Raw genomic sequence first — 27940 nt, forward strand, 5'->3', positions numbered from 1 at the left:
ATGTCTGACTCTCTCTGGACCGCGCTTTCCAATTTCTCGATGCCCTCCTTCCCCGGCGGCAGCATGTTTCGCCGCACCAAGAGGTAGACCCCCAACCCCTGGACCCTGTCGGGGACCTCCGGGTGAAGACACCCTGCCGGCTGCTGCGGCAGGGCGGGGCCGGGATGCTGCTAGCTGTCCAGCTGCGCCAGAGGTGTCCGCGCTGTGCCCTCCCGCAGGGGATGGGTTTGACCGCGGACAGTGCGGGTCGTCCTACCGGGGGGATGGGTGGGGGGCACTGAAAAGGCCTGAGCTGGGGAAAGGGGTCGTGCTTGCGGGGGTTTGCGGCGCCTTTGTTTGCGGACGCTGTGGGCTCAGGCGGCCCGGTGAGGGTAGGGGAACGCGGGGAGGGGGGTCTTGGCACCTTCAGAACAATAGCCGCAGCCTGGTCTCCCCCCGCCCCCATCTACGTGCTCTTGGACAAGCTAATATGCTCAGTCACTGCGGCGGAGAGCAAGGGGGCTAGAGCGACTAGGGGCTTCTCTTATCCAGCTGCTAGGCAGAGGAAAAGGGCGGGGGTCTTTATCCCTGCAGGAAGCCTCCCAACTCAAGCACGTCCTCACACGGCGTCACACAGAACATGACCACACACATACAACCCTAGTGGCTCCACATATATTCAGCCACAGGTCAAAGCCATGCACAAATAGGGTCACCTCCTGTGTCACACACACACACACACACACACACACACACACACACACACACAGCGTTCTCCTAGTAAAATGCCACATGCATGACTACCCACCAAAAGAACGTTCCCATCCAAGATACACAGATCCATTTTCAGAATGACACAACCTTACACCTAATAACATCACAACATTTGTGTCACATTGACACCGGGATAAACAGACATGGGGACTCCTGCAATGGCAGGGATAAATAGTCACATAGCAGATTCCCTTGTGGTACATAGTCGCATGCTTGGATGCACCCAGTGTCACAGGGTGTTAAATCCACATACAGTAGACGGGAAGACAGTGTTGAACACACACACACACACACACACACACACACACACACACACACACACACACAGAGCCAGCGTCTCTCATGCTAATAACCCCAACTGACAAGAGCACACCTGCAGTGTTCTGCCTTCATGCACCATGCAGGATTTGCATGCTCAGTCATGAACACGCTGTGTTTCCTACGGCATCACCCACACAGAAGGACGTGCCATCACACAGATAGCATACGTGACACACCAGTGTTATTCAGTGTGGCTCTCGTTCGGTGGATGCCGCATGTGAATGTTATGGGCAGACTCAAGGACATTCAGGATTACCAATGGTATCACCGTGACTATCAGGCTGTAGCTGACACAGACCTCCCAGAGCTGCACACGAGTCACACTCTACCCTGGATGTGTGTTTGGAAGAGAAGTGAGAGCCTAAAATGGAAAGTGGCCCCATAGGCTCACACTCAAAGGTCTGGGTCTCTGTTGATACCCGCTCTTCTTCCCTGGCAGCTGCCGTACCAGTAACCGGAAAAGCCTCATCCTGACAAGCACTTCTCCGACGCTACCGCGACCCCACTCCCCGCTGCCGGGTCACTTAGGTGAGATAAGGATGCAGCCTGGGTCCGTGTGGATGTAGACCATGGGAGGCGGGGCCACAGCTGGGGCGTGGCCATTTCTGTATGGGCATGGCCACCCTGGATTGATTGTGGGTGTGCAACCAGTTTCTAGAGGATGCTGGATTGGACAAGGGTAGAGGCAGAAAGGAGAAACCATAGCTGAAAGGCGGAGCCGTCTTTTTTTTTTTTTTGGTTCTTTTTTTCGGAGCTGGGGACCGAACCCAGGGCCTTGTGCTTCCTAGGTAAGCGCTCTACCACTGAGCTAAATCCCCAGCCCCGGGCGGAGCCGTCTTAAAGGAGGCTAAATAGGCACCAAGGTGAGTTCAGTGACTCGAGACCCTCCTCAAAAAATAAACGTTTAGAGAGGCAGGGCCACTGCAAAAGGGGCGTAGCTTACTATACGTGCACGACGGGCCTACATTAGAATGGTGAGCTGTCCCTAGTAACCTATTTTGGTGATCAGAAGACCCTAAAACCCTCATTTCTCCTACAGGTAGCAGTCCCCTGGACAGCCCCCGCAACTTCTCTCCCAACACCCCTGCCCATTTCTCGTTTGCTTCTTCCCGAAGGTGAGTCCCTCCCCTGAGGGCCCCAGAACTCGGTGCGATCCTCCCCATCCACCGTCTGGGCCACCATCTGTTCTTGTCCTAATTGCACCCGAGTAGCCTCTGGGGACCAGTGGAAAGGCCTCAATGTCCTAGCTCGAAAAGCTACTAGAATTCAAGGTGGAGCCTATAAAAAGGTGGAGCCAATCACTGGTGTAGAATGGAGAAGAGCTTTAAGTGGAGGGAAACTGCTGGGCTCTGGGGCCCCAGGGTCGGCCTCCTCCTAGCCTCCTGCGCTTGGCCGAGCGTTTCCATAGCAACAAAACAGGGCCGTCAAGATGAGGTGAGGAAGGCACACTGCACGGAGCCCATCAAGGGCTTCAGTCCCTCCATCGGGGAAGGGTGGCTAGGACATTTTCTCAACCTTTCCAAAGGCAAGGTGGTGTTGCATTTGCCTCCAAAGTTCTTGGTGGATTTAAATGAATCTTCTTGGGGAACATAATGAAAAGTGGAGAGGGCTGTTTTTTGTGGAGAAACTTTTAAAGAGTCACTGAGATCTTTGGACCAGGAGTGGGAGTTGGCGACACTTTTTCTCCAACTGTATTCATGGCTAAGGACCCTCTAGGAACTAGACATATGGGATAAAGGACACCTCATTTCTGTCCTTAGAATGGTGAGGGCAAGGTGAGGCAGTAAAAAAAACGAGGCCAGGGGTCATTGCAAAGATTGATGAAGGCTGTAGGAGGAGATGGGAAGGAAATAGCTTCCTGGAGGGGAAGGGGAACCCCTTTCAGCAGTAGTAGAACTTTGCTGAAGGAAGTGTGCAGCCAAGAGCCACTCTGTGTCTGTCCTGTGTAGAAAGAGGCCAGAGCCCACCCTATCAGATGGTGTGTCTATGAGGCTGGTCATCTGAATGCCAGTGTGGGTGTGCTCAAGTGTAGTGACATGCATGTGCATTGGATTGTGAATCTGTGTGTATTGTGGGTTTGTAAGTTAGAGGACACCCCCACCTCTGTATCTCTGAGGCACGTGCAGCCTGTGTGGGAGTGGGAACGTGTGTGTGTGTGTGTGTGTGTGTGTGTGTGTGAGGGAGTTTGTGCCTGTGCACATTAATGAATGGGTGTCAGTGTTACTGGATGAGTTTGTGGCCCTGTGTGAGTAGGAATGTATGTAAGTGTGTGTCTGTGACATAATATATGTGAAGGAGTTCTGGCCTGTGTGCATCAATGGGTGTGGGCATCAGGATGAGTGTGTAGCTGTGTGGGAGTTTGACTGTCAGACAGTGAATGAGAGTCTCGGATGTGTAGCTGCATGAAGACAAAACCAGAGTCATGAGTCAGTGCGCCACTGTGTGTGTGTGTGTGTGTGTGTGTCTGTGTGTGTGTGTGTGTCTGTGTGAGTCTTAGCTCTTGCGTGTCTTTATGTCAGTGTGTGTCTGCTTTGCCATGTGATTATGCATTGGTGTGTGAGAGAATATTGTTCCAGTTCATGTACGGGACTACAGATACCCACAACTGCTTTTAGTGAAGAGTCGTGAGTGTGGGACTGGGAAGTGGAATTTTCTTTCTTTCATTCTTTTCTTTGTTCTTTCTGTCTTTCTTCTTCTTTCTTTTCTAAGACAGGGTTTCTCTATGTAGCCCTGGCTGTCCTGGAATTCACTCAGTAGTCCAGACTGGCCTTAAGAGAGTTGGAAATTTTAAAAGACTTTTACAGTTAATTTTATTTTATGTGTATATGTCCTGAGTGGTTTGCTTATATGTGTGCACACCACTTGAGTGCCTGGTGCCCTCTGAGGTCAGAAGAGGGCATAGGCTCTCCCGGAACTGGTGTTATAGGTGGTCGTGAGCCATCTATGTGGGTGCTGGGAACTGAACCTGGGTCTTCTGCAAGAGCAACAAGTACTCCTAACCACTGGCCTACCTACCCATCTCCAACAGACGAATTTCTGAGTTGTTTTGTGTCATTTGGGACAGGGTCACATGTAGCTCAGGGTAGCCTACAGCTTGCTGTGTAACCAAGAAGGAGTTTGAACTCTTCTTCTACTACTAAGATGTTCCCTCTGCTTCTCAAGGAGCTGTTCTTGCAGCTGTTCACCCCATCACAAATGGCTGTGCAGAGCAGGCTAGCCTGGAACTCGCAGAGAACCCCTTACCTCTGCCACCCAAGTACTGAGATTAAAAGTGAACACCAGACACGACCAGCCATGACCAGAGAACTGGATCCCATTATAGATGGCTGTGAGTCACCATGTGGTTTCTGGGAATTGAACTCAGGACCTCTGGAAGAGCAGTCAGTGCTCTATTTTTTTCTTCTTTTTTTTGGAGCTGGGGACCGGACCCAGGGCCTTGCGCTTGCTAGGCAAGCGCTCTACCACTGAGCTAAATCCCCAGCCCCGCAGTCAGTGATCTTAACCACTGAGCTGTCTCTTCAACCCCCGTACTTCTTTGTTTCCATGTGTCACACGCTCACGTGTGTGTGACCATGTGGTGATACTCATGCCGAGGACAGAGAACAACTGTCAGGAGTCAGTTCACCCCACCTACCTACTGTAGGTTTCAGGAATCGAATTCAAGCCATCAGGCTTTCCAGACAAGCTCCTTTCCCTGCTGAACCATCTCATTGGCCCTTGTTTTGTTTTTATTTTTTCTAGATTTATATATTGTTTATATGACCATTTTGCCTGTACCTATGTGCACCATGTGCGTGCCTGGTGCCTGCAGAATTCAGAAGAGGGGTTCAGTTCCAGATCTTGGAGTTAGAGCTGCAAATGGTTATGAGCCACCATGTGTGCGCTGGGCACTGAACCAGGGTCCTCTGCAAGATTAACCAGTGCTTTTGTTTTGCACCAGGGTTTCCTCTGTATAGCCCTGGCTATCCTGGAACTCTGTAGACTAGGTTGGCCTTGAATTTAGAGATCTACCTGCCTCTATCTTCTGTGTGAAGGGATTAAAGGTGTGCATCATCATGCTTGGCGTGTGTGTGTGTGTGTGTGTGTGTGTGTGTGTGTGTGTGTGTGTGTGTGTTTATTTATTTTGAGAAAAGATCTTTCTGTGTACCCTGTCTTGGTACTTGCTCTGTAAACCAGGGAAATCCCCAACTCCCAGAAATCTTCCAGCCTCTGCCTTTTTTATGGTGAGATTAAAGGTGTGTGCTACCAGGCCTAGATGCCCTGACACACTTGCTCTTAACTGTTGAGGGCTGGAGAGGTGGCTCAGTGGTTAAGAGCACTGGCTGCTCCTCCAGAGGTCCTGAGTTCAATTCCCAGCAACCACATGGTGGCTCCCAACCATCTGTAATGAGATCTGATGCCCTCTTCTGGTGTGTCACATAAATAAAATAAATATTAAAAAAAAAAAAACTGTTGAGCATCTCTCCTGTCCCCTCTGACTGTTTTTCAGTCAAGACAGCACTCTGTAGCCCAGACTGACCTTGAGCCTTAGATCCTCCTGCCTCCACCTCTGAGTATCAGGATTAGAGCCCTCTGCCAGTCCACCAGACTCGGTCTGAACTCAGCCAAGCTAGGTACATGAACATCAATGGTTGCAGCTATCCTGTGAGAGCTACTGTGCCCAAGAGTGTGAAGACCCAACTCAGGGTGGCACTGGGTCCGTCAGAGGATGTGTTCTCTTTTAAATTTAGTATTTATCTTTATGTTACACACATTAGTGTATTCCCTGCGTGTATGTGTGTGTGTGTGAGGGTGTCAGATCCCCTGGAACAGGAGTTATAGGCAGTTGCGAGCTGCCATGTGGTTGCTGGGAATTGAACTTGGGTCCTCTGGAAGAGCAGCCAGTGCTCTTAACCGGCTGAACCACATCTCTAGCTCAAGGATAGGCTATTTTTGTGTAGTAGATGCCTAGGGGTCTTCTCTGGGAGATTTCTCGTGGAGGCTCTCTGGAGTTGGGTTCTGTGGTCCCCAGGGATGATTTATTTGTGCTAGCTTCTTTTTTTATTGTATTACTATGACTCGTGATACTGGAGATTGGACCCAAGGCTTTGCACATGCTCTGAAAGCTCACGACTGCTGAGCCACACTCCTGGCTTCCTTTGGCTGGGCTTCTCCAATCCTCCTGTGTCTACCCTGTGTGTGTGTGTGTGTGTGTGTGTGCATGTGTGCGCGCGCGTGTGTGTGTGTTTGTGTGTGTTTATGTGTGTATGTGTGTGTGTTTATGTGTGTGTGTTTGTGTGTGTTTATGTGTGTATGTGTGTATGTGTGTGTGTTTATGTGTGTGTATGTGTGTGTGTTTATGTGTGTGTATGTTTGTGTGTGAGTGTTTGTGTGTGTATGTGTGTGTATGTGTGTGTGTTTGTGTGTGTTTATGTGTGTGTATGTGTGTATATTTGTGTGTGTGTGTGTGTGTGTGTGTGTGTGTGTGTGGCTTTTTTGGTATGGTGATAATACCAAAGAAGTCCCAAAGAAATGGGATTCTCCCTTCAAGATCCTGGCATCTGACTAGAAGATGCCATCTTTCTTTTTTTACTCTGAAAGTCTCAGATATCTGAGCATCCCCATCCCCCACACCCATGCTGGCCATGGCAAGTGGTTTCTCTCACTCGAAGAGTGAGGGTCCCTTGGCAGACTCTGAGCAGCTTCACTGGGTTGCAGGGCGGATGGACGCCGGTGGTCCCTTGCTTCCCTTCCTTCCTCTGGATATGGCACCAACACCCCAAGCTCAACCGTCTCAGTGAGTATGTGGAGGCAGATTGATGGGTGGGCAGGGACCCAAGTGACTTGTCCATCCATTAGAGGTGACAGGTCTTCTGCAGAGACCCATCTCTGCCTTCGCAGCATTCCCTGAGAACTCATTTTTCATTGTCTGTGATGACTCAGTCTTGGAGACTAGGGCACGAGCCCAAGGATCGTTAGCAAGCCAAATCCTGCATAGCTCGTACCTAGAGCCCAACTGTCTACACACTGCACACTTCAAACATCCCTGTCCTTCAATGCCCCTTTCAGGCATACTTCTAGCTTTCTTAGCCATTCATCACCACGATGATTACAAGATCATGTGACCTGGCTGGGGGTGGGGGGAGAAAGCAAGGCTTCCTAGAGGAAATGCTTGAAGCAAGAGAGAGGATCATTTGGGAGTTGGGGGTGGCATGTTCAGAAGGTCAGCAGAGTGGTCAATGCAATGCCTAAGGCGTCAGAAAACGGGATACACAAGTAACTGTGTTATACAGCTGGTTCCTGCGGCAGACCCTGTAATCTCCCCACCCCACCCCAGACTCTAAAATTGGAACATTTGGGGTCTAAGTCCAGCCTAAGCAACATGAGACCTTATGTCCATCCCTCACCACCACTTGCAAGGCAGCAGGGTAAGAAAGGAAGAAGAAGGGGAAAGGTAAAGGAAAGTCTGGGCAGTGTTGGCACACACCTTTGACCCCAGCTCTTGAGAAGCAGAGGCAGAGAGATCTCTGAGTTCAAGGCCAGCCTAGTCTACAGAGTGAGTTGCAGGACAGCCAGGGCTACACTGAGAAAGCCTGTGTCAGAAAAACCAAATCAACCAACCAACCAAATAGCCAAAAACAGAACAAAAAAGGAAAGAAAGGAAGAGCTGGGGAAATTGCTATATTGGCAGAGTGCTTGCCTTTCATTCCTGATGCCCTGGGTTTGATCTTCAGTACCACAAAAGAAAGAAGGAGGGAAGGAGGGAAAGAAAGAAAAAGAACGAAAACTAGCTATCCAGCCAAGAGTTGGAACAGAGCAAGTGACCCACAGGGGGACTGATCCAAGCATAAAAAATAGCTAATGCCAAGGCTCTAGGGCAGAACCGGATCTGGCATGTTCGAAGATCTGCTGAGCAGTAAGGGTGGAATAGAGCGGGCAAAGGATGGTACGAGTAGGAGGAATACGCGTACGGCAAGGAGGTAAGGCCAGGAGGTCTAGTGGATGGCCTTGAGAGTACACTGTAAGGTAGGAGCTAATAGCATAGCAATATTCCCTAACCCTTTAGTGGTTTGAGATAGGATCTCAGTGTAACTGGGGCTGGGCTCAAACCCTCCGTCCTCTTTTTTTTTTTTTTTTTTTTTTTTTTTTCGGAGCTGGGGACCGAACCCAGGGCCTTGCGCTTCCTAGGCAAGCGCTCTACTACTGAGCTAAATCCCCAACCCCACCCTCCGTCGTCTTAAGTGCTGGGATCACATGAGGGAACCCCAGGCCAGGGTCTAGTGCTGTGCTGCCCCTGCGGTGGCTCTGACACACCGCCCTCCCCGTAGTCCTCCTGCTCCTCCCAGGAGCGCCTGCATCAACTACCCTACCAGCCCACCGTGGACGAGTTGCACTTTCTGTCCAAACACTTCGGCAGCACCGAGAGCATCACCGACGAAGATGGTGGCCGCCGCTCCCCCGCCGTGCGTCCTCGCTCTCGGAGCCTCAGGTGCGCTGGCACCGAATGTCCCTTCTGGACAGATGGGGTTTGGTGCATGATCAACGAACCTTCGGCCCTGGGAAAAATGCAGTGGAGTGCGAGCGGGGGCGGGGGTCGGAGGAAAGCGGGATGGGGATGTGGTGGGGGGAAGAGGCGGGGGCAGCATTAAGTCAGGGGGCTGGACAGGATGGACTTCTTCTCCTGCAGCCCCGGACGCTCCCCCTCCTCCTACGACAACGAAATCGTGATGATGAACCATGTGTACAAGGAGCGGTTCCCGAAGGTGAGACAAGCCCCCCACCCCCACCCCTCATCACACCACAACTTCTCTTCGCTCGCTCGGGCACCTGGGCTCTGCGCGCCCCCTAGCGGTCAGCTCGCGTGGCGCAGACTCCGGTGACCACAACTTCCCAGAGCTTTGCATCCCTGTACCGCTGTCCAGGCCACCGCGCAGATGGAAGAGAAGCTGCGGGACTTCGCCCGCGCCTACGAACCTGACAGCGTGCTGCCGCTGGCCGACGGCGTGCTCAGCTTCATCCACCACCAGATCATTGAACTGGCCCGAGACTGCCTTACCAAGTCCCGCGATGGGCTCATCACCACGGTCTATTTCTATGAACTGCAGGAAAACCTAGAAAAGCTGCTGCAGGACGTGAGTGCCAATTACCTCAGGCCCCGCCCATGAGTCGGGCAGACCCCGTCGGGTTCCTACACCGGCCAAGAGCGGTATTCCGGGCTGGCAGGTGGAAAACGAGGATACTGTGGCTCCCACTCTAGGTCCAATGAAGGAGCTACAATTTATCTCCACACAGGCCCTTCAGTTATTTAAGCAACGGTCGCCCTTTCTGGTAGCTCCTAGACCCTCCCCCTTACCCCTCATTGGGAATTGATCCCTGTGAACCAGTGGCCTAGGACATTTGAGGCAAGTGCTCTACCACTGAACTACATTTCCAGCTCCCCTTCTTTCCGTTCTTCCTTCTTTCCTTGTTTCCTTCTTTGTGTTCAAAACATGGTATACAGTAGTACAGCCTGGTCCCCAATTTGTTCTGTAGTTGAGAACCTTCAGTTTCCACCTATTGAATGCTGGGATTAGAGTCTTGTGCCACAACCTTGGATTTATGAGAAGCTGGGATTGGAACCTAGGACCTCTGCATGCCAGGAGAGTAGCACTCTACTAACTAAACTACATTCCTACTTCACACTAAGTTGTCCACTCACTGGCCTTCCGATCACTGCATAACCCATGCAGGCCTTGGGTTTGACATCTCCCTGTGTCTCAGCGTCCTGAGTAGCTGGGGCCACGGGCCTGCAGCGCCACACACAGGCTGTGTGTGATTTCAAACCCCGAGGCCATACACCATTCTACATATTTTTATTTATCTTCTTTCTTAGTTTCTGTACTCCAGAGTCAGCTCTATGACTGGGCACGGGAGTTGTTCTGCTCAGTACAGAGCCCCTGGTGTCTGGCTTGGTGCCCAGCTCAACAAATATTGCTAACATGTCTCTGGGGGCATGGCTCATTGGCAGAGGGTTTGCCCTCTGTGTAGCCCCAGGTTCCATCCCTAGCAACACACACACACACACACACATACACAGCACACATGCACACGCGTGTGCACACACACATACACATACGCATGCACGCACGCACGCACACACACCAGTACTTAAACAATGGGTGAGCCTGCTGTGGCAGCATACACCTGTCATCCAGCACTAGGGAAACTTAAGCAAGAGCATCCCAAGTTCTAGGGCAGCCTGGGCTACACAGCAGACCTTGCTTATTAATTAATTAATTAAGAGGGTATACAACTAACTGCAAACAGGATAATACCCCATCCATGTCAAGGATGGTGGAGAGCGCTTACTGAGCACTGGCCCTGGCAGCACAGAAGACGAGTGTCTCTGCCCCTGGGGAGCAAATGCTAGTTCAGGAGTCACCGGGAAACAGATCAGGGATTATGATGCCAGCTGACTTTAGGGCTAGGAAGCAAACAATACAGTAAGTGGGTACCTTATCAAGAGTCCCCAGAAGGGCTCTCTGGGGATGTGACAGAAACTGGGGCAAGAGTGAGTAGATGGCATCTGTGGGGGGAGGCAGGAGGATTCCCTGAGCAGAGGAAACGGTGGGTTTGGTGGTAGCTCTGTTTCTCTTCTTTCTTTTTAAAGGTTTATTTGCTTATTTCATGTATGTGAATACACTGCAGCTGTCTCCAGACACCCCAGAAGAGGGCATCTGATCCCATTTCAGATACTTGTGAGCCACCATGTGGTTGATAGGAATTGAACTCAGGGCTGCATGTCAGTGCTCTAACCACTGGGCCATCTTTCCAGCCCCATTAGTTCTGCAGCCTTATCAATGCCTAGAAAAAGTATAAAAGGGTGATTTACTCACTCTTTCCTTTTTTCATTTTCTTTAACATTATTTATTTTGTTTTTAAAGAGTCATCTTTTATTTCGTATGCGGGTGTTTTGCTGTATGTCTGTTTGTGCGTTGATTGCCCTTGGAAGTCAGAAAACCCTGGAACTGGAATTATAGAAAGTTGAATTCCAATCCTCTGCAGGAGTACCACTGCTCTTAATCGCTGAACTGTCTCCAGCCTTTCATTTCTTTTTTTTTTTTCTTTTTTTTTTTTTTTTTTTCCGGAGCTGGGGACCGAACCCAGGGCCTTGCGCTTGCTAGGCAAGTGCTCTACCACCGAGCTAAATCCCCAACCCCCATTTCTTTTTTTAAGATTTATTTATCACTTTATTTAGACACACCAGAAGAGGGGATCAGATCCTGTTACAGATGGTCGTGAACCACCATGTGGTTGCTGGGAATTGAACTCAGGACCTCTGGAAGAGCAGTCAGTGCTCTTAACCACTGAGCCATCTCTCTACCATAAGGGTAGCTTTTGAAAGTCACATCTCTCTTTCCACCGGGGGTTCTGGGATCAAACTCAGGTTATCAAATTCCACAGCAAGTGTTCTTACCTGCTGAGCCGTCTCTCTGCCCACCCCAACCCGCCCCCTCTGGGAGGGAGTGTGTGTGTGTGTGTGTGTGTGTGTGTGTGTGTGTGTGTGTGTAGGATAAAGCCCAGGTTAGCAGGCCCTCATCACCCACTGAGCCACATCTATGGCTCCAAGTCGTGTGCCTCATTTACTTTAATAAATGTCACCTTGGGGGTTGGGGATTTAGCTCAGTGGTAGAGCGCTTGCCTAGCAAGCGCAAGGCCCTGGGTTCGGTCCCCAGCTCCGGAAAAAAAAAAAAAAAGAAGAAAAAAAATATATAAATGTCACCTTGGAAGAACGATAATGATGGCAACCCCCTTACAGTAGGAAACAACGTACTCTCAAAAGTCGTCCTCTGGCTTCCGCATGTGCACCCTGACACACACATTCCTGCACTCATGCACATCATACACACACAGAAATAACAATAATAACCATGGTTTTGGACAGGGACTTACTTGCTCACTCTCTGTCACCCACAGTCCTCTTCTGTAAATGAAGCGGCAGGAGCTCTGTGTGTCCCCAGGGATCGAGAATCCGGTCTGGGAAAGAGACCTGGGTGAGCAGTTGACCTGTGAGCCCCATTTTCTCACTTACCCCCCTCTAGGCCTACGAACGCTCGGAGAGCCTGGAGGTGGCCTTCGTCACTCAGCTGGTGAAGAAACTGCTCATCATCATCTCTCGCCCTGCAAGGCTTCTGGAGTGCCTGGTGAGGGGTGGTTTGAGCAGTGTGGGGCATGGGGTGGCCCTCACTGGGCACACCAACCAAGCCGAGCCCATCCCTGCCCTAGGAATTCAACCCAGAAGAATTCTACCACCTGCTGGAGGCAGCGGAAGGCCACGCCAAGGAGGGCCACCTGGTCAAAACTGACATCCCCCGATACATCATCCGGCAGCTGGGCCTCACTCGGGACCCCTTTCCAGGTGTGCGAGGGGCCTGAGGGGGTGGGCTGAGCAGCAGGACAGTCACTCACACCCACCTCATTGTAGATGTGGTGCGCCTGGAGGAGCAGGACAGCGGGGGCTCCAACACGCCTGAACAAGATGACACGTCTGAGGTAATGTGTGGCCAAGGGCTGGTGCTCAGGCCAGCCAGGGGCTGTCTGCCTCGGTCTCACACGCTGATTCTCAGTTTCACATCTGTACACTAGTTCTTTCTCCCTGAGCTGCACGCGTGCGTGCGTGCGTGCGTGTGCGTGCAGGTGGAAATCAGAGATGGTATCTTCTGTCTTCCTCAGTTGCTCTCTGTCCTGTTTTATGAAATAAGGTGTCTCGCTGGGCCTGAAGCTCACCAATCATCTAGGCTGGCTCTCCAGGGAGTCCCACCCATCTGTTTGTCTCCAGCCTACCCAGTGCTGGGGTTAGACAGGGCCATCATTTCCAACTTTTTTTTTTTTTTTTTGGTTCTTTTTTTTTTGGAGCTGGGGACCGAACCCAGGGCCTTGCGCTTCCTAGGCAAGTGCTCTACCACTGAGCCAAATCCCCAACCCCTCATTTCCAACTTTTATGCACTTGCCAGGCATATGAACTCAAGGCCGCATACCTGCATGGCAGGCACTTGACAGACTTGAGCTATCTCCCCGGACCCAAGACCTCAAATTTTAAAAAGAAGATCTTAGGATGTAGCCCAGGCTGGCCTAGAACTTGTGACCACCCTCCCAGGCTCTGGAATGTGCCACCTTTTTTCCCTGTGTGTTGTTGTTGTTGTTTTGTGTGTTTTTACTTTTTTTGTTTTCCTTGGGGGGGGAGGTCAAGACAAATTTTTACTGTGTAGCCCTTGTCGTCCTGGAACTCATTCTGTAGACCAGGCTGGCCTCATAGAGATCTGTCTGCCTCTGCCTCCTAAGTGCTAGGATCAAAGGCACGTGCCATCAATGCCCGGCTCAGGTAACCCTTTAACCAAATTGAATCTAGGCAAAGACACTTATTCCAGTGCTTGGGAACTAGAGGGAGGGGGATTCTGGAAATTAGAGGCTGCCCTGGTCCATATAGTGGACAGTTAGGGCTATGTAGAGATGGATACCTTATTTCAAACAAGCAGACAAATTAAAAAACTCCCCATATTAATAGTAAACAAATAAATAAAATGATTTTTATGTAGAGAGTAGAGAGAAATCAAGGGTGAGACAGACTACTGCTCTCGCAGAGAACTGAGTTCAATTCCCAACACACACATGGGATGCCTCAAAACCACCTGGACTCACATCTAAAAAGAAATCTTTACAATATTGAAATAGAGCTGTGTGGTGGCTCCACCCTTAATCCCAGCACTCTCGAGACAAAGGCAGTGTGATCTCTGTGAGTTCGAGGTCAGCCTGGTCTACAGAGTGAGTTTTCAGAACAGCCAGGGACTACACAGAGGAAACCTGTCTCAAAAAAAAAAAAAAAAAAAAAAAAAAACCAAAACAGACATTGAGATGAACACTTGCTATGTTACCTAGGCTGACCTCAAACTTCTGGGCTCAAGTGAGGCTTCTGCCTTGGTTTCCCAGCATCTGGGACTACTGGTGTCTGCAAAGTAGCAGAAGCCATCATCCAAAGCACCTGATTTATTTTTGTTGTTGATTTTAGTTGTGCTAGAGATCAGTCTACCCCCCAGCCCTGCTGTAAAACATCGTAGAGTCAATAATCTGGCACACTTAGCACTTACACTGCTGCCTGGTGGTGACTCTAACTAGTTTATGTCCCCTGCATGGCCAAAGAGTACCTTGCCCCGGCTGAGTGATAAGCAGTTCACTCCTCTGATCCGGGCGGCGGCACGGATTTAGATCCATCTCTGGGTTAGTTCATCCCCCTCCCCTCCTCTATTGTTTGAGACAAAGTCCCCCGTGTAGCTCAGGGTGACTTGAAAATCATTGTGTGCCCTCATTGTCTCTTCTTCCTGTCTCAGCAGGGATCACAGGCGTGTGCCACCATGTCTAGCAGCCCCTCTGTCCCTTTTAAACATTTCTTCGTATTTCTTTATTTATGGGGAGGGGTATAACACAGCATGCATGTGGCAGTCAGAGAACAACTTCTGGGAGTTGGTTTTCTTTTTCTCTCATGGACCCCCCTGAGGCCTGAGCTCAGGTTGTCAGGCTTGGTAGCAAGCACCCAGCCTCTTCTCTGACAATTCTACTTCACTTTGCCCATTTTTCCTTTTCTCTCTTTTTTGTTTTTGTTTGTTTTGTTTTGCTTTGCTTCAAAACAGGGTTTCTCTGTGTAGCCCTGGCTTTCCTGGAATTAGCTCTGTAGACCAGGCTGGCCTCAAGCTCACAGAGATCAGCCTGCTTCTGCCTCCTGAGTGCTCTAATTAATGGCTTGTGCCACCACCACCCAGCCATGTCTTTCCTTTTCAATCTATAGGCTTTGTTATTGACTTCTGGGAATTTCTGATTTAACATTTATTATCACCTTTGTTAAATTTGCTTGTGTACATGTATGTGTTGTGTGTGTCTTACACTTATATGTGTGTGTTGCGTGCATGTGTGTGGAGATCAGAAGACAACTTGCAGAAGTCAGCTTTCTCCATCTACTGCGTCTACCCTGGAGACTGAACTCAGGTTGTCAGACTCGGTGGCAAGCAACCCACTCAGCCATCCTGCCAGTTCCCAACCTCTAGGAACATTTCATACACGTTGTGTGATGACCCATTTTGTGGGTTTTCTATCTTCCCTAGAGTAGAAGTTGGAAATATGACAGCAGAGAATACTTGGGTTCAAGTGGCCTCTTTGGTGCCTTCTCACCGTGCAGACTCGATAAAGAAAATTTTCGGGGCTGGGGATTTAGCTCAGTGGTAGAGCGCTTACCTAGGAAGCGCAAGGCCCTGGGTTCGGTCCCCAGCTCCGGAAAAAAAAAAAAAAAGAACCAAAGAAAATTTTCGTCCCTTTGTTCCTCAGTTTCCCCAAATGTAATGCTGGTGGTGATGGTGGTGGTCTTGCACTTTCCCCTGCAGGGTCGCAGCAGCACCTCCAAGGCCAAGAAACCTCCGGGTGAAAGTGACTTTGACACTATCAAGCTCATAAGCAATGGTGCCTACGGGTGAGCCACCCGGGGCTCTGGCGGGGGAGGGCGGCGGAGGCCGGGTGTCTCGGAGGTGATGGCCGGTCCTCGCTCTCTTCCCCCGCAGGGCTGTCTACCTGGTGCGGCACCGGGACACACGGCAGCGCTTTGCCATGAAGAAGATCAACAAACAGAACTTGATCCTTCGCAACCAGATCCAGCAGGCGTTCGTGGAGCGTGACATCCTCACGTTTGCCGAGAACCCGTTTGTGGTCGGCATGTTCTGCTCCTTTGAGACCCGGCGCCATCTTTGCATGGTCATGGAGTATGTGGAAGGTGGGGCCACCTGTGGGGCACCTCTGTGCGGGTCAATGCTGCTGGGCCACGCACTTGACCTGGGGTCACCCTATGCGATCACATGTTTCCCCAACTGTTTGCACGCCTGTCCTTGATATGTCTGTTCACTCTGACCATCGTTTATTTGGAATAATTTTTGTTTTGAGACAGGGTCTTAGTACGTAGCTCAGGTTGGCCTCAAACCCTGGTCCTCCTTCTTCGTCCTCCTGCGTGCTGGGGTTCGTGAGAATTATTTGTTTGGCTATGGGTTTTTCTGGTGGGACGGGCTTACTTTGTATAATTAATATTTAATTAAGTTATAATTCCTGGGGCTGGGGATTTAGCTCAGTGGTAGAGCGCTTACCTAGGAAGCACAAGGCCCTGGGTTTGGTCCCCAGCTCCGAAAAAAAGAACCAAAAAAAAAAAAAAGTTATAATTCCTACTAATATGTAAGCACCCCACTGTGCATTCTATATGCACCTCTCCATCAATCCGTTTATTTATCTCTTTATTGTTGTGCTTTTCCTTCTCTGCTCGTCTACTTACTGTCCATCAAATTCTCCTCCTTCCCCCGCCCCTCTCTCTGAAATAGTCCGTCTCCGTCCTCAATCTCCAGGTAGTTGGGACTGCAGGTGTGTGACTTCACCCAATTCTTCCTTCCACTTTCTATCTGTTTGTTCCTCCATATTTACTTTTTGTGGGCTGCTGGGGATAGAACCCATACCCTTAGTGCCTCACTGGGGGATTCTAGGCAGTGGCTCTCCTTCTGAATCACAGGCAGAGCTAGTCCCAGGCCAGCTTCCGTTATAATTTAGTGAACAGTAAATAGTATCATAAATAAAATACTATAGATAAAATTAATTAAGTGATTGCAATATCAACTGAAGCTCATAACTTACATTATCGCTCACACTTTACACTTTACATCTCTCTTTTTTTAAGTTTTATTATTATATATAAGTACACTGTCCCTGTCTTCAGACACACCAGAGGAGGGCATCGGATCCCATTACAGATGGTTGTGAGCTACCATGTGGTTGCTGGGATTTGAACTCAGGACCTCTGGAAGAGCAGCCAGTGCTCTTAACCGCTGAGCCATCTCTCCAGCCCCCTTATTTCCATCTTAATATATTTCTGAGCAGTGTTGGAGTTCAAACCCAGGGCCTTGTGTGTGCTTGGCTTCAGCTCCAGCCATTTCATTGATCTTTTTTTTATGTCTTGTAGCAAGGAAACATGAGCTTATATGCTAGAACAGTCTATGCCGCCTTTAGGAATGGCGGTATCTAGGTGCTCTTACCAAGCCACTGGCAGTCACATAGCACTGCTTCCTCACATGCACGTTCCCTCCTGAGGCACCATAGTGTAGCAAGGCTGCTATCCAGCAGAGCGTATGCTATGCCGGATGCTCATGTAAAAGAACATAAACCTGTTGCATATTGACCTAGGGGCCTTGCTTTGAGTGACATCTGTAAGGAAATGGAAGCGTGGTATCAGGCAAACTAAAATACGAAGGTGGGAGCAGTGCCATGGTTCATCAGCAAAGCACCTGTCTAGAATCCATCGGGTGGGGGGCTGGGCATGACTCCACAGTGGGGTTATTACTGAGCATGCCCAAACCCCTGGCTTCCCATCTGCAGCGTTGCTAAGTAACATGTGGACCACGCTCCTCCTGGCTGGAAGGAGCCCACATTTAAAAGCCCTTGACCCTCAAGGTTCAGTTGTCAAGAGGCCAAGAGTCATGCTTCCTTCCACTCTAAACAAAATTCACAATCACCAACTTCCTGTGTGACCAGACCTCTCTCTGAGGCTGAGTCCTTGTGAAGAAAGTCCGCTGGGTGTGCCAATTTCAAAGGGTAATTAAAAACATGAGGTAAGTCTAGGAGAGTGCAGCTCTTTCTGAGACTTGGGAAGAGCTCCCATTCTAGGTCTTAGTTTTCCCCTTCTGCAAAATGGGTACAATAGAAGTAGAGGAACAGTGAAAGTCATGTGCTTGGCTTTGGGTGCAAGGTAACTCCCTCCTCATCTGAATCTCTTCCCTGCCTCTCAGGTGGTGACTGTGCCACTCTCCTGAAGAACATTGGGGCACTGCCTGTGGAGATGGCTCGAATGTATTTTGCAGAAACGGTTCTAGCTCTTGAATACTTACACAATTATGGCATTGTGCACCGTGACCTCAAGCCAGACAAGTGAGCTTTGACCTTCTTTATTCTTCCCCATCCCCATGGTTCCCTTGGAAAACCCAGGGGTAAAGGGGAAGGACCTCACCTTTGAAACCTGCATATGTCCTTGTCCCTGAAGCCTCCTCATCACTTCCATGGGCCACATCAAACTCACGGATTTTGGCCTCTCCAAGATGGGACTCATGAGCCTCACCACCAACTTATATGAAGGTCACATTGAGAAAGACGCCCGGGAGTTCCTGGACAAACAGGTGTGTGGTGGGCATGGGGGTCACCAAGGGTGGAGTGACCTGGAAGGACCTCAGGGGCCCAGGGCCTGGTGGGGGACACAGCTCTCCCTTGAGGCCCCTTCTGTGGCCAGGGCACAGGCTGACCACCTGCCCCCAGGTGTGTGGGACCCCGGAGTACATCGCACCCGAGGTCATCCTGCGCCAGGGCTACGGCAAGCCGGTGGACTGGTGGGCTATGGGCATCATTCTCTACGAGTTCCTGGTGGGCTGTGTGCCTTTCTTCGGGGATACCCCAGAAGAGCTCTTTGGACAGGTCATCAGTGGTACGTGACTCCTGTGTGGGAGGTGGGACTGTGGAAAGATGGGCAGCCTGGGGCGACCTCTCAGCTTCACTTTGCTTTGCAGACGACATATTGTGGCCTGAAGGGGATGAGGCCCTGCCCACAGACGCACAGCTTCTAATATCTAGCCTCTTGCAGACCAACCCCCTGGTCCGGCTTGGGGCAGGTAAGAGGCCTTCTGCACAGACAGCCGAGGGAGGGGAGCAGGGTGCTACCCCAGCCTGAGCGGAGGCCTGGGGTGGAAAATGGGCTGAAGGGCTGGTCTGCGGGGTAGGCTGTCAGGAATCTCTCTCATCTTCTGCCCACAGGCGGTGCTTTTGAAGTAAAGCAGCATAGCTTCTTCCGAGACCTAGACTGGACGGGGCTACTGAGGCAGAAGGCAGAGTTCATCCCCCACCTAGAGTCAGAAGATGACACCAGCTACTTTGACAGTGAGTTGGGGGTAGGGAGAGACACAGTGCCAGGTCTGAGTGGAGAATGGGATCCAGAGTGAGGTCTGGGATGGAGCCTGGCTGAGGGATTAAAAAGGCTGATGCTGGTCAGGCCGGGTGGCACAGGCCCGATGCCTCTGCTACTAGGAAGGCAAGGCTTTCTGTGCTACACAGAGAATTCAAGGCCAGCCTGAACAACTTAGTGAGACCCCGTTTTAAAATAAAAACTGAGTCTGGATATTGTGGCAGATGTCTATTATCCCAGCACTTGGGAAGAGCAAAGGTCAGTCTCAAGTACCCGACAAGTTCACGACTACCTTGACTATAGGCAGGTGTTTTAAAGTTGGGCATGGTGGTTCATGTCTTTAATCCCAGCACTTGGGAAGCAGATGCAGGCAGATCTATGTGAGCTCCAGGGTAGCCAGCCATGGCTACATACTGAGACTCTGTCAAAATGGGTGTTGGTACTGGAGATATGGCTGCTCTTTCTGGAAGACCTGGGTTCCTAGCATTCACATTCTCAGTCACAAACACGTGTAAGTCCAGTTCTAGGGGACCCAGCACCCACTTCTGACCATCACACACTTCAGGATAAGAGTGGTACCGAGACACACAGGCAGGCAGAGCATACACACGCTTTAAAAGAAAGCAAAAATAGCAAAGGCTGTAAAGAAGGTTCCATTCCAGAGCCCTTGCTGCTCCTGTGGAGAACAAAGATTCTATTCATACCCAGCACCATGCCAGCGGGTGGAGGTTAGAGGTGGGCAGGGGGCATTAAAGACATTGACTGCAGATCCAGAGGATACAATGCCTCTAGGCTCCCTAGGCAAACACACACACACACACACACACACACACACACACACACACACAGAGAGAGAGAGAGATACACACATTTATACAAAGAAAAGAAAAGAAAAGAAAGGAAAAGAAAAAGTGGGAAGATGGCTAGGGATATAGTCCAGGCTTGCTGTTTGCTTAGTATGGGAGAGAACCTGGGTTCAAGTTCCAGAAAGGTTTAAAAAGAGAGAGAAGACCCAAACTGCCTTTAGGGTGTGGCCTCATGGGATTTGGCGCTATCCACTTTGGGAACAATGATGTTTGTGTTAAGAACCAGATAAGGATGAAGTTGGCCTGTTGGTACAGCCCTCTAATCCCAGCACTCTGGAGGCAGAAGCAGCCAGCATGGTCTACATAGTAAGTTCCAGGACAGCCAGGGCTACATAGAGAAACCCTGTCTCAAAAAATCAACCAAACCACAACAGCAAACAAAAACACTAGGCAAGGGCTTCCGTAGGGGACAGGGTGGAGGCTCAGCGTGGGAGAGCTGTGGTAGAGTTGTCCTGTTGGACTTGTGTTAGATGATACGGCAAGGACCAAGACGCGGGTAGGGGTGGGGGTTAGGTGGAGCCAAGGTACAGAGCGCTGTAAACTCATCTGGTAATGTAGCCAATCTCAAGCTCCGTGGGGAGGGGTGGAGGTGAGGGGGAGGGTTAGGGAAGAAACTCAGAGGAAATTGGAGGGGGCGTGGTGAGGACATAGTTTGGCTGGGCTCTGAGGAGGCTGCGGTTCTCCAGCCCGCTCCGACAGGTATCACCATGTGAACTCTTATGATGAGGACGACACCACTGAGGAGGAGCCCGTGGAGATCCGCCAATTCTCCTCCTGCTCGCCGCGCTTCAGCAAGGTGCGCCGAGCGGGGATTGGACCTGGAAGGTCTTTGGGCAGCCATGTTCCAGGCACACAAGGTCTCAGTTTGGAAAGTTAAAGTAGAGTTAGGAACTAGGGAGTTGAGAGGTCTAGTTTGGGGGGCGGGCTGGGGTTAGCATTGGGTTAGTCAAAGCTGTGCAGTCTTAGCAGTACCGAGCAACTGGAAGGATGCTTGCCCTACCTGGACATATAGGTAGAAATTAGGGAAGGCCTACAAGGCCGGGTTAAGTAAAGAGCTGGACCAAATGAGCCTAGAGCAAGGCAGGTTTAGCTTTGCATGAGGTCTCTTGAAGGTACTGGGAATTGTAGGCTTGAGCAGGCGGTGCCTGGGGAGAGCAGAGCTCGGTTGCAGAAAACTGATTGGCTCGGGCTCGAAGGCGTACTCAGCACCTCCCACTCTGCCCTTAGGTGTACAGCAGTATGGAGCAGCTGTCTCAGCACGAGCCCAAGACTCCCGTCTCAGCATCTGGGGCTAGCAAGCGGGACCCAAATGCTAAGGGCCCGGAGGAGAAGGTGGCCGGAAAGAGGGAGGGACTGGGTGGCCTGACTCTGCGTGAGAAGACCTGGAGAGGGGGCTCTCCAGAGATGTAAGCGGAATTATAGAGGGGCTCGAGGGCGGGGCCAAATGGGAGTGTTTCTTCTGATCTGGTCTTCTCGGTGCAGTAAACGCTTCTCAGCATCTGAAGCCAGTTTTCTGGAGGGAGAGGCCAGTCCCCCGCTGGGAGCGCGCAGACGGTTCTCAGCGCTACTGGAGCCCAGCCGCTTCACTGCCCCTCAGGAGGATGAAGATGAGGCCCGACTCCGCAGACCTCCTCGGCCCAGCTCTGATCCCCCTAGCTCACTGGACACACGCGTCCCCAAAGAAGCAGCACAAGGAGAGGGCACATCCACCCCGGGAGAACCCGAGGCCAGTGAGTGCCTTCTCTAGCCTTCCCCAGTTTCCCATGGGCGATGTATTGAGCATCCATTTAATGTACATGACACAGTTTATGCGAGACCTCACGCACTATTCATGTACCTGTCTGTGGGTATTACCACCGAGAACTCCTGCCAGGTGAAGTTCAGCGGCAGAGCCCCCGCCTAGAATCTTCCAGCGGAAGACTTGGGAGCCGTGGCTTAACCCCCTCCCCACCTCCCACTCCCACTCCCACTCCCATCCCGTGTCTCTCTCTCTCTCTCTCTCTCTCTCTCTCTCTCTCTCTCTCTCTCTCTCTCACACACACACACACACACACACACACACACACACACACACACACACACACACCCAGGGTTTGGAGAGATAGCTCAGTGGTTAAAAGCACTTGCTGCTCTTTCAGAGAACCCAGCTCGGTTCCCAGAACCTACAGGGTAGCTTCCACCATTCATAGCTCCAGTCCCAGGGAATCTGAGACCCTCTTCTGACTTGGCAGGCACTGAACACACGGTGAGCATACATACACGCAGGCAAAACACTCACTCATAAAGTAAAAATAAATATAAAAGAGCACTAAACCAGGAATGGTGGCACCCGCTGTAGCCCCAGCACTTGGAAGGCAGAGGCAGGTGATCTCTATGAGTTCGAGGCCAGCCTGGCCTACACAGTGAGTTCCAGAATAGTCAGGACTACATCCTAAGACCCTGTCTCAAAACAAACAAACAAACAAACAAACAAACAAAAGAACATTCCTATTCTAGGTTGGCATTCAGCCAAACTGACGGGCAGTGGTGCTTTCCCTGTGCCAGAGGTTGTGCCACGGGTATTTGTGACCTGCTCTATGAAGTCCGAGGAATAAGGACAGCAAGTGGAAAGTCCCTGACCTGATAGCTTTTGTCCCTTGCAGCTGAGCGCTCACATCCAGGTGACTTCTGCCCACCCTCCAAGGATGGAGACCCGTCAGGTCCTAGGGCCACCAATGATCTGGTTTTGCGAAGGGCGAGGCACCAGCAGCTGTCTGGGGATCTCTCGGTGGAGAAGCGACCGTCTCGAACCGGGGGCAAAGTTATCAAGTCGGCGTCAGCTACAGCCTTGTCGGTCATGATTCCTGCAGGTGAAGCCGGGCCCACACACCAGGGAAGGGGCTCCCTGTAACTGTAGCAAGAAGGTTGCTTGGCCTCAGGTGGAGTAATGAGGAAGCTACTCTGGGACTTGAGTTGTGAGGAACAGATCCTGGGATAGCAATGTGAGGGAGGTTTGCCCTGGTCTCTGACCATCAAGGTATTGTGTCTGCAGTGGACCCACACGGAGGCTCACCCCTGGCTAGTCCCATGTCCCCTCGATCTCTCTCCTCCAATCCATCCTCTCGGGACTCTTCGCCTAGCCGAGACTACTCACCAGCTGTCAGTGGACTCCGCTCCCCCATCACCATCCAACGCTCCGGCAAGAAATATGGCTTCACACTACGAGCCATCCGTGTCTACATGGGCGACTCAGATGTCTACAGTGTCCACCACATTGTTTGGGTGAGTCTCATGGGCTGGGGAATGAGTGGGAAAAGGAGTCTTGCGGTGAACAGCGCAGATTTCTCTTTTCACTTCGTTCTCCAACCCCGGCCTATTCATCTATGTAATAGGGAGAATGACTATTTCGTAAAAAGTCAACGCAAAAAATGTGGAGCTGTCTTTCTTTTCAATCCCTCAATTATGCCTGTTGGTTTACAGCACGTGGAGGAAGGAGGTCCAGCCCAAGAGGCAGGGCTCTGTGCTGGAGACCTCATCACTCACGTGAACGGTGAGCCTGTGCACGGTATGGTGCACCCTGAGGTGGTGGAGCTGATTCTAAAGGTGAGTATAGGGGGCCCTTGAATGGAGTGAGGACCAGGACCCAGCATCCTCTAACAAACGAGTTACCCTCCCTTCTCCCAGAGTGGCAACAAAGTAGCTGTGACCACCACACCCTTTGAAAACACTTCCATCCGGATTGGGCCGGCCAGGCGCAGCAGCTACAAAGCCAAAATGGCCCGCAGGAACAAGAGGCCTTCAGCTAAAGATGGCCAAGAGAGGTGGGTGGGGCCATAAGTAGTTTATCCTTCTACCAGTGGGCGGTGTTAAGGTGGGAGGTGCCAGACAAGTACCTTAGGGGAAAGGGCAGTAGGGGAGGGGGGAGAGTGGGGAGCGGAAGGCTGGGAAAGTGGGAGGAGCCAGGAAAGGAAACTATTAAAAGCATTTTGGCTGAGCCCTTGAGCAGGTTAGACTTGTTACAAGAAGACTGAGAAGATTAGGGGTTGGGGATTTAGCTCAGCGGTAGAGCGCTTGCCTAGCGAGCACAAGGCCCTAGAAGATTACTACCAGACTGGGCAAGATGGTACATGCCTTTAGTTCCAGCAGACCCCACTCCTCAAGGTTTGACCATATCCTGGTCTACACAGCTAGACACTCTAAAAACAAACAAACAGGGGTTGGGGATTTAGCTCAGTGGTAGAGCGCTTGCCTAGCAATCGCAAGGCCCTGGGTTCGATCCCAGCTCCGAAAAATAGAAAAAGGAAAAAAAAAAGAAAAACAAAAAAACAAAAAAACAAATAATGGTGAGGTGGCAGAGTCAGGCAGATCTCAGAGTTTCAAGGCTAGCCTAGTCTATAAAGTGAGTTTGAAGCCAGGCTAATGTAGGGATAAGCTGTCTCAAAGAACCAAGTAAGATTGAGCTACACGAGATAGGGTTAAGCGGACGAACTGGGGTACTCCTGTAATTCCAGGGAGGTTGAGGCAAGAGGATTTTGTTAAAAGTCAGTGTGGGGGGTTGGGGATTTAGCTCAGTGGTAGGGCGCTTGCCTAGCAAACCCAAGGCCCTGGGTTCGGTCCCCAGCTCTGAAAAAGAAAAAAAAAAAAAAAAAAAAAAAAGAAAGAAAAAAGCCGGGGTGGGGGGGAGGCTGGAGAGATGGCTCCGCGGTTAAGAGCACTGACTACTCTTCCAGAGGTCATGAATTCAAATCCCAGCAACCACATGGTGGCTCACAACCATCTGTAACAAGATCCAATACACTCTTCTGGTGTGTCTGAAGACAGTGACAGTGTACTCATCATATATAAAATGAATAAATAAAATCTTAAAAAAAAAAGACAGTGTGGACCTACGTAGTAAGGGGAAAAAAGAAAAGAAACACACCCAGGCTTATTTAATGATGTAAGTGTGTTACTATAAATGCATCCTTACTTCCTGGATTTTTCTATTCGTGAGTTTACACAACTCACCTGTGAGGTCTCTAGGCCTTATAACCGTATGAGAGTTGCATGGTGTGGGTACTTGGAAACGGTTATCCATGGGGTATGACTTTCTTCTCTCATAGATTGGAAGAGTTAAGGGAGAGTGTGGGGATAAGAGTGGTGTGTGTGTGTGTGTGTGTGTGTGTGTGTGTGTGTGTGTGTGTGTGTACCCAGGCCTTCATACCACCGAACCACCTCTCCAGATGCAAGAGAAAAGGTTTATTTATTTTACTTTTTAAAATATTTATTTTAATTATGCATAGGTTTGTGTCTGTTTGTGGCTGAGTGCAGTTGCCTCTGAAGGCCAGAAGAGGGTATTGGTTGGATTGTCCAGATGCTACTAGAGTTACAGGCATTGTGAGTTAGCTGTGTAACAGAGGTGCTCAAGACCAATATACCCCCTTAACCAACCACCCATGGCTCTAGCCCCCGGAGAACAACTTTGTTTTAGTTTTGTTGTTTTAAATTTATATTCGTGTTTTGATCGTTTCTGTTTCTGTGTACCCCATGTGTATTGCAGAGGCCAGAAGAGGGCGTCAGATTCTTTGTCAGATTCTAGACAGAGTTACAGGTGGTTGTCAGATGCCTACTAGGTGCTGGAAATCCAATTCTGGTCCTCTGGAAGAGCAGCCACTGTCCTTAACTGCTGAGTCAAAGAGAACAGTTTTGACAATTGGCCATAGGGGCGCATGCCTTTAATCCCCTGCAGAAGTAGGTAGATCTCTGAGTTCAGAGCCAGTCCGGTCTACATAAGAGTTCTAGAATAGCCAGAAGTACATAGTGACCCTGTCTGTGAGAGAGACAGAGAACAGTGATAGTGACAGAGAAGATAGAGAACACACACACACACACACACACACACAGAGAGAGAGAGAGAGAGAGAGAGAGAGAGAGAGAGAGAGAGAGAAAGAGAGAGAGAGAGAGAGGAGAGAGAGAGAGAGGAGAGAGAGAGTGTGTTAGTGTTTTGATGAATGAGTTCGGCCAGGACTTGAGTGCAGATTCGATTAAAGAAGCGAACTGACTAACCTGTAAACTGAGCCTGCACGGGAAAGGAGGGTGACTAGATGTATGGGAGGGGCCACAAGAGGCCAAGTCTGTTTGGATGGGCTTTCTTGCCTTGTACCCTGGCGCCAAGCAGAACTGAGCTTAGACTTCTGCTTTGATAGACGGGTTGTAGGGAAAGGGGAAATGGTAGAAGGGGTAGACTGGGCTGTCTAGAAGCGGGGAAAACCCAGAGCTCCGGAGTTAAGGAGAGATGTGACCTCTTGGTATTTGTCCCCCAGCAAGAAGCGGAGCTCCCTCTTCCGGAAGATCACAAAACAGTCAAACCTGTTGCACACTAGCCGATCGCTGTCCTCTCTGAACCGGTCTTTGTCGTCCAGCGACAGTCTTCCTGGTTCGCCCACGCACGGACTACCCGCACGCTCGCCCACGCATAGCTATCGCTCCACACCTGACTCCGCCTACCTAGGTAGGTTCTGTGCCTGGGCGGGGTAGGGGACTGGGGCACCGAGGTGCTCAGAATGTTTGCACCTTCTCTGGTCTGCAGGTGCCTCGTCACAGAGTAGCTCTCCAGCTTCCAGCACACCTAATTCCCCCGCCTCATCCGCCTCGCACCACATCAGGCCCAGCACTCTGCACGGGCTGTCACCGAAACTACACCGCCAGTATCGTTCAGCGCGCTGTAAATCGGCTGGCAACATCCCGCTGTCACCTCTGGCGCACACTCCGTCCCCGACGCAGGCGTCGCCGCCGCCGCTGCCAGGCCACACGGTGGGCAGCTCCCATACCACGCAGAGCTTCCCTGCCAAACTGCACTCATCGCCGCCTATCGTGCGTCCGCGCCCCAAAAGTGCAGAGCCACCACGCTCGCCGTTGCTCAAGCGCGTGCAGTCAGCGGAAAAGCTAGGGGCTTCGCTGGGAGCAGACAAGAAGGGAGCATTGCGCAAACACAGTCTGGAAGTGGGTCACCCTGATTTCCGAAAGGACTTCCACGGTGAGCTGGCGCTGCATAGCCTCGCTGAGTCCGATGGTGAGACGCCTCCTATTGAGGGTCCTGGGGCGACCCGGCAGGTCGCCATGAGACGCCTGGGCCGCCAGGAATCTCCCCTAAGCTTGGGCGCGGACCCGTTGCTACCCGATGGTGTCCAGAGACCTATGGCGTCAGGCAAGGAGGATTCCGCGGGAGGTACAGAGGCTTGTACTCCACCTCGCGCGACTACCCCTGGGAGCCGGACCCTGGAGCGTGACTTGGGCTGCACAAGGCACCAGAGCGTGCAGACTGAGGATGGCCCAGGTGGGGTGGCCAGAGCCCTGGCCAAGGCAGCGCTAAGCCCGGTGCAGGAACATGAGACAGGCCGGCGCAGTAGCTCCGGTGAGGCAGGAACACCCCCGGTGCCCATTGTTGTAGAGCCTGCCCGGCCAGGGGTCAAGACCCAGACACCCCAGCCTCTGGGCACAGACTCCAAGGGATTGAAGGAACCTGTAGCCCAGATCCCTCTGGTGCCTGATGCCCCAAGGGTCCGGGAGCGCTGGGTGCTAGAGGAGGTGGAAGAGCGGACCACGTTAAGCGGACCTCGCTCTAAGCCCGCCTCCCCCAAACTCTCTCCTGACCCCCAGACTCCAACCGTAGCCCCAACAAAGAATGTACCCCGCAGTGCAGCTCCTCCAGTCCCACCTGCTTCCCTAATGGTCCCAGGTACGAAGCCCGAAGCAGGGTCGAACTCCCGGTGTCCTGCTGAAGGTGTGGCTTCAGCAGGCCTAACCAAAACGGGGGCACCCAGTCCTGCATCTTTAGGTCCATAGCGGAGCAGGCTTCCGGTCCTGTGCTGTACAGATGCCTCTGTACATATGTACACATATAAATAAAGTGCCCGTGCTGCCTGAGATTCCTGGGGCGAGCATTTCCTCTCGACAGGGACGGTGGCCCTTGGCTTCTCAGAAAGTAAGAAGGTGGCTTTCAGTTGGGCCTTCCCATGTTCCATCCACTGCCGATTCCACACATCGTAACAGCTTTGAGCAGACC

General features: G+C 51.2%; 1 protein-coding gene and 1 non-coding gene across 2 annotated transcripts; both read left to right on the forward strand.

Annotated features, from left to right (window-relative positions):
- Nucleotides 1–27803, forward strand: MAST1 (microtubule associated serine/threonine kinase 1). The gene is made up of 26 exons (NM_181089.2): nucleotides 1–83; nucleotides 1514–1602; nucleotides 2114–2189; nucleotides 6772–6850; nucleotides 8382–8542; nucleotides 8741–8816; nucleotides 8976–9185; nucleotides 12135–12236; nucleotides 12319–12451; nucleotides 12518–12585; nucleotides 15462–15547; nucleotides 15636–15844; nucleotides 17892–18030; nucleotides 18143–18275; nucleotides 18412–18577; nucleotides 18660–18761; nucleotides 18904–19026; nucleotides 20604–20713; nucleotides 21145–21323; nucleotides 21400–21647; nucleotides 22560–22766; nucleotides 22949–23178; nucleotides 23377–23499; nucleotides 23581–23717; nucleotides 26199–26386; nucleotides 26465–27803. The coding sequence occupies exons 1-26, from the start codon at nucleotides 1–3 to the stop codon at nucleotides 27718–27720; spliced, it is 4713 nt and encodes a 1570-aa protein (NP_851603.1). The 3' UTR covers nucleotides 27721–27803.
- Mir3550 (microRNA 3550) lies at nucleotides 12222–12335 on the forward strand. The gene has a single exon (NR_037326.1). It is a non-coding gene; the product is annotated as a microRNA 3550 (primary transcript).
- Nucleotides 27804–27940: the final 137 nt, after the last annotated feature.

This window comes from Rattus norvegicus, chromosome 19, assembly GCF_036323735.1.
Source record: "Rattus norvegicus strain BN/NHsdMcwi chromosome 19, GRCr8, whole genome shotgun sequence".
NCBI lineage: Eukaryota > Metazoa > Chordata > Mammalia > Rodentia > Muridae > Rattus > Rattus norvegicus.

Bases quoted from the DNA above. Each gene is read 5' to 3' on its own strand.
- MAST1 (NM_181089.2), top strand. From the start codon at position 1: ATGTCTGACTCTCTCTGGACCGCGCTTTCCAATTTCTCGATGCCCTCC. The intron at 1,603-2,113 runs GTGAGATAAGGA...TTTCTCCTACAG, and splicing joins CCCGCTGCCGGGTCACTTAG to GTAGCAGTCCCCTGGACAGC. The intron at 9,186-12,134 runs GTGAGTGCCAAT...ACCCCCCTCTAG, and splicing joins TAGAAAAGCTGCTGCAGGAC to GCCTACGAACGCTCGGAGAG.